This window comes from Lupinus angustifolius, chromosome LG14 (genome assembly GCF_001865875.1).
Source record: "Lupinus angustifolius cultivar Tanjil chromosome LG14, LupAngTanjil_v1.0, whole genome shotgun sequence".
Taxonomy (NCBI): Eukaryota; Viridiplantae; Streptophyta; class Magnoliopsida; order Fabales; family Fabaceae; genus Lupinus; species Lupinus angustifolius.
Window position 1 is genome coordinate 13,171,237 of NC_032022.1, and position 6,114 is coordinate 13,177,350.

At 34.4% G+C, this 6,114-nt stretch overlaps 1 protein-coding gene across 4 annotated transcripts; it reads left to right on the forward strand.

Moving 5' to 3' along the window:
* LOC109327059 (phosphatidylinositol 4-phosphate 5-kinase 1-like) lies at nt 493–4,826 on the forward strand. Of its 4 annotated transcripts, none has more exons than XM_019560052.1 (9): nt 493–1,470; nt 1,504–1,737; nt 1,838–2,002; nt 2,126–2,291; nt 2,650–2,760; nt 2,849–3,042; nt 3,144–3,274; nt 3,363–3,456; nt 4,097–4,826. In XM_019560052.1, exons 1-9 carry the CDS (start codon nt 746–748, stop codon nt 4,404–4,406), a joined length of 2,130 nt encoding a protein of 709 aa, XP_019415597.1. In that variant the 5' UTR covers nt 493–745; the 3' UTR covers nt 4,407–4,826. The 4 variants fall into 4 exon arrangements, with proteins under 4 accessions (XP_019415597.1, XP_019415598.1, XP_019415595.1 ...); XM_019560053.1 differs by having other exon boundaries at nt 493–1,461; XM_019560050.1 differs by having other exon boundaries at nt 493–1,737.

Below are 6,114 nucleotides of genomic sequence, written 5' to 3' on the forward strand. Positions count from 1 at the left end.
CCTCAAACAAGTTATTAAATTTGAGCCTATAAGCTCATAGCTTCTAGAAATTAGTTTATTTACCAAACACAATAAACAGCTTATTTTAATCGACAAGTAGCCCATAAAACTCCTTCATGGTAGCAATAAAACTCATATCAACTAATCAAATAGTTTAGTTTTGATGAATTAATTATCATATTTTAGATCCAATCTTGCAAACTTTCAACTTGTTTCATGATCTTCCTCTAGCACCAAAACATCAATAAGATTGTAAGTTTTTAGACTAATAATATATAATTTTTCTGTCAGGACTATCAGGTCAGAGTATAATCCTTCCTGTGGGTACAAAACACTTTTTTGTTTAAAATAATATGAAGTGAACTTTGAATATATCTCACATAAAATATTAAAATCATAAAAATAGTATATATCAGATGAATATCATATTTTTTTAAGGCCGTTTTAAATTTAAAGTTGAATCGTATAACAGGCCTCTCCCTCACTCTCTCTCCCTCACTCTCTCTCTCTCTCTCTCTCTCTCTCCGCCTGGCTTGTGTTGCAGTACTGTTGTATCAGTGCATCCATTCCCTTTCTTCAAAAACACAAAGTCACTAAAAAACGCAAAGCCACAACAACACAAATTTCTATTCACAAAAATAAAAACTGTTCAAATTCTCTATCTACGTACCTGAAATCTCACAACACACTCACCACAAAAATGCATTGATCCCATTCCAAAAACCCACTATCACAAAAACAAAAAATGCGCCAAGCACTTGTGCCAACAGTTTCAAACAAAGACCCATCTCAACCGGTTCACTTACCCGGTCGAACCCGATCCCAAACCGGGCTTCGAAAAGTTACTCCCACAACTGAACCGGACGTAGTAACAGTAGATAACGTTTTACCCAACGGTGACTACTACATGGGTTCGTTCTCGTTCAACGCGCCACATGGTTCAGGTAAATATCTCTGGACCGATGGGTGCATGTACGAAGGAGAATGGAAGCGTGGAAAAGCTTCCGGTAAAGGTAAATTCTCGTGGCCGTCGGGTTCAACGTATGAAGGTGAATTCAAATCGGGTCGAATGGAAGGGTTCGGAACGTTTATTGGTTCAGACGGTGATATGTATCGGGGTTTTTGGAGTTCTGATAAGAAAAATGGTTATGGTCAGAAACGTTATGTGAACGGTGATTTGTATGAAGGGAATTGGAAGAAGAATGTGCAAGATGGTGAGGGTAGGTATGTGTGGAAGAATGGGAATGAGTACGTTGGGGAGTGGAGGAACGGTGTTATTTGTGGGAATGGGGTTTTGATTTGGTCGAATGGGAACCGTTACCAAGGGGAATTTGAGAACGGTGTTGCGAAAGGGCAAGGGATTTTTACTAGGTGTGATGGAAGGTGTTATGTTGGGATTTGGAATAAGGATTTGAAGATTCAGAATTTGATTGGAAATGATAAGTGTTTGGATTTGAATGGGAATGATAAGTGTTTGGGTTTGGTTGAGAAGAATGTTCCGAGGATTTATGTTTGGGAATCGGAGAGTGAAACGGGTGATATAACTTGTGATGTTGTTGATAATGTGTCATTGTTGTATAAAGAAGCTGCAATTGGAACGGTTTCGGATCGTAAAGAGATTAATCAGTTTCAGAGTAATCCTATTTGTTTCTCTAATGAGGTGAAAAGACCTGGGAAGATTGTATCTAAGGGTCATAAGAATTATAATTTGATGCTAAATCTGCAATTGGGGATAAGGTAAAGTGTGTGTTTATGTATGTGTTTGGAAATTGTATTCTTTGCTTGTGTTTTAGTGTTTCTGGATTCAAGGGATTTTGGTTTGTGTTTTGTTGTGTAGGCACTCTATTGGGAAGGAAGCTTCTATATTCAGAGAGCTTAAACCAAGTGATTTCGATCCGAATGAGAAGCTCTGGACCAGGTTTCCACCTGAAGGATCGAAGATCACGCCACCGCATCAATCCGGGGAGTTTCGATGGAAGGATTACTGCCCTGTGGTTTTTAGGTATGCCCATATAGCCTTTTTGTTTGTTTTATCATTGCAATCACATTCAAGTCAATAATATTACATATACATTTTTGGTTATCGGAAATTCTTATTTGACTTGATTATGCTTTTGAATTTCAGACAGTTGAGGAAGCTATTTCAGGTGGATCCTGCTGATTATATGTTATCTATATGTGGAGATATGACCCTCAGGGAGCTTTCATCTCCAGGGAAAAGTGGAAGCTTCTTCTACTTGACCCAAGATGATAAATTTATAATCAAGACAGTGAAGTTATCTGAAGTCAAGGTTAGATAACTGTCATGTACACTTTTGGAGTTATCTCTTGTTGAAGTTGAAAAAAATTCTTTCCATGTCATTCACTGTAGTGTGGTCTAAATAAATTCTATACCTTGCTTCAGAGTGGACATGACTCTATTTTAGTGATGCCTTCTTTTAAACTCCAAGTCTCAAACCGAATCGAGTTCATTTTGGTACAGGCAGAGTTGATTGTTTTTGGATAGAGCTCTACCGAGTTTAAGAACTAATGTATTAAAAGATTAAATCACTCTTGATTATTTTATTTTAGGATATTTTCTGCAATTAGAAATATTTGGTTAGTTAGTGAACACCTGTATTGATGTTTGTCTTTGTTGGCTACTTTTAGGTGCTTCTTCGGATGCTTCCAAATTATTACAGACATGTATCTCAGTATGAAAATTCACTTGTGACAAAATTCTATGGTGTACACTGTGTCAAACCAATTGGAGGCCCAAAGGTATATCTTCATTGATGTATTATTTGTCATATTAAGGGTTTGGTCTATATATTTCAGTACCTGAACACTCATTATTATTGAAATCCAGACTCGGTTCATTGTTATGGGCAATCTTTTCTTCTCAGAATATCCAATCCACAGACGATTTGACTTGAAAGGATCTTCATATGGCCGTACAACAGCTAAGACCGGGGAGGAGGTTGATGAAACTACAACTCTCAAGGACCTAGATCTAAATTTTGCATTTCGTCTACAAAGAAGTTTGTTCAAGGATTTCATCAAGTAAGTTGTTGTGTTTCCTATGCAACATTTCCTGTGCTGCTACTTTGCAATGAAGCTTATATGTATCTGTTGACTTAATGTTGTCTTCATATTACGTCCAGGCAAATTGAACGTGACTGTGAGTTTTTGGAAGCTGAGGGAATTATGGATTACAGTCTTTTGGTTGGTCTTCATTTTCGTGATGATAATACATGGGACAAAATGGGATTGTCACCATTTCTTTTGCGCACTGGTATTGATCTACATCTCACTTCAGCGTATATAGTAGATAAGGTTCATTGATGGTAAAATTGCTGAAGTTATTGTGTTGCTACTTTTAGGCAGCCATGATTCTTATCAGGGTGAAAAGTTCAGGCGTGGATATCGCTTTCTTGAAGCAGAGCTACAGGATAGAGACCGGGTTAAATCAGGCCGGTATGTTGAAATATGTTATTCGTTTAAAAATATTTGATTTTAAATTCATACAATTATTGGTTTGTTTTTTAAGACTAGTATTGTGGATAGACTCTAAGTGTTCCCCACCAAGAACAAGAGTTGCTTGTATTTAGTTGACAATGCCATCCTAGTGAAAAAAATAGGAGATGTATAATAATCTCTTAAAATTTTAGCTTGAGATTTTGTAGACCTGTTTCACCTTGCTGTAGTGGCATTTTTAGATGCTTAATAATTCCCATTGTTGAGTTGATGATATCAACCATAATAATTGGAAGTTGTTTGCATTATCTTGTCAAGTTGGTGGGCATAGTTTAGCAGGCAACGGTTGGTTGTGGGGGAACATACTACAGGCTGTAATTTTAATTTCTGTAGAAAGATTTTGGAGTTCTTAATTTACTTTGGTATTGCAATAATTTCCCTCTATCAATTGATGTTCTTCTGAATCAATCTTATACTTTCTGTTACTTTATCAAATGAAAATTCTAAACGATTTATTATTGTATAGCATTCCTAAACTATGCAATGTTGGTTTTTTATATGAATAGATAGATGTAAATACTTTTTGGGGTTAAACATATTTGTAAACATCATGTGTTGAGTGAATTTCTCCTTGTTTCAGGAAATCATTGATCAGGTTAGGAGCCAATATGCCTGCAAGAGCAGAGCGCATGACCCGAAGGAGTGGTTTTGATCAATACAACACTGTTGGAGTCAGCCATTTTACCCCTTATCCCAGTGGGGAGACTTATGACGTTGTCCTATACTTCGGTATCATTGACATTTTGCAAGATTATGATATCAGCAAGAAGCTGGAGCATGCATACAAGTCATGGCAGGTTGACCCCTCTTCAATCTCAGCTGTTAATCCTAAGTCTTACTCGAAGAGGTTCCGTGATTTTGTGGGGAGAATATTCATTCAAGACCGGTAGATCAGTGAGTTAAAAAATAGGTCTGAAATATTGTCATGATGGTTAAAAGGGTGCCTGGTTGATCTGATGTTCAGGGAAAATAGTGACCGAGAGCTAGCCAGAATTCAAGTTGTTTTTGTGGCTGAATTTTAAGATACAGCCATGATGATAGTGTTTTAAGACAGGAACATCATTGTACATGGTAGATGGAGGAAATGGACTTTTGTTTGTTTCTCCTTTTAATATTCCTTCAAGGGGTGGTGGAGCTTGTAGCATTTTTTGTGGACAAAGTAGGATAATATGAATCTGATGTGAAAAAGATAGAGGTAGATGAAACATAGGGAAATGTCCCTAAGGATGATTATAAATCCGTGAATAGTTGTTAATAAACAAAGTGTACAGTTTATATAAAAAGAGCATGAATATCCGAAGGAATTTTTTAATCTCTGGTAATTCCTTCCTTATTTTGAATTATTTTAAAGACAAGGTTGTGAAATGGAGGGCCATGTGTTTTTTGGGATCTCTTTCCCACCCAAACTCAAGTTTTTCGTTATGTATATAAAATAAATGTGGCTCTCAACTGTGTTGAACAACATTGAAAATTGTGGGGGATCCTTGGCTTAGATTTTTTGCAGTGAAAGCGAGGATATTGGGTCAGCAAATTCTTAAAAGTAGAGAAGATAAAAGTAGTTGTAAATTGTTTTTTAATCTTGTAAATTGATCATTCTTGACCCCATTTATTAAATTTATTTATGGGTTTCTGGGGTGAAAATAAAAAATAATACTTTGTCCATTTTATTAGTAATAGCATGGAAACTAGTAAAATATTAATGAAGCCGTTAATCTTGGTCGTGGTGATATAAGTCTTATGTTGATGTAAAAGTAAAGCTGTTTCGGATGTTATGAGGGATGTGATTTGAGATATTACAGTTTTGTTGTGTCGTGTCGTATCAATGGAATATTGGAATATAGGGTGGGAGTCGTCAACATGTCTGTTTGAAGTTTGAAATTCACAGCAGAGGTCAAAGTCACATCATATAAACTTCTCGGTTCTATAGCTTACCATTTTGCCGATTAGTTACTACATACATCTATTCATATAGGACCTATTAAATTTTTAAGTAGACTACAAAATTAATGTTTGTATAGAAATTAATAAAGATAAAGTTTAATATATATGTACTATTAGTGTTTGTTATATAGTCGTCATATTATTTATTATTGAATAAAAATATTTGTACTATTAATATATACATTTAAATTCTACCTAGATTATAAAATAAAATCATTTTCACAATTCAACCTAATTTCATTTTAATCGTACATTATACTATTTCGTATGGATCTCATATATCTATTGCACATTTTACATTAAAATATACCAAGTATATAATTAGAATAATATTGTTACAAATAAATAAATTTATTGGAATAATACTAATAAATTTTCAAAATACATTAAAAATATAAAAGTTTAAATAATAGAAAATATAATTACATTAAAAAGTACATAAATATAAATCATGGCAATGTATAATATAGTTTAAGTGTGTAATATTTATGCACAAATTGTGTAAAGATTTATACACAGTTAGTGCGTCATACACTATTTATTTGAATTACTTTTTCTAAAAAGTCAATGATGATTGAAAATGAATGGTATATAATACAATGACAATATAAAAATTCTTATATTGTCAGTATATATATATTTTTCTCTTAGTTTAAA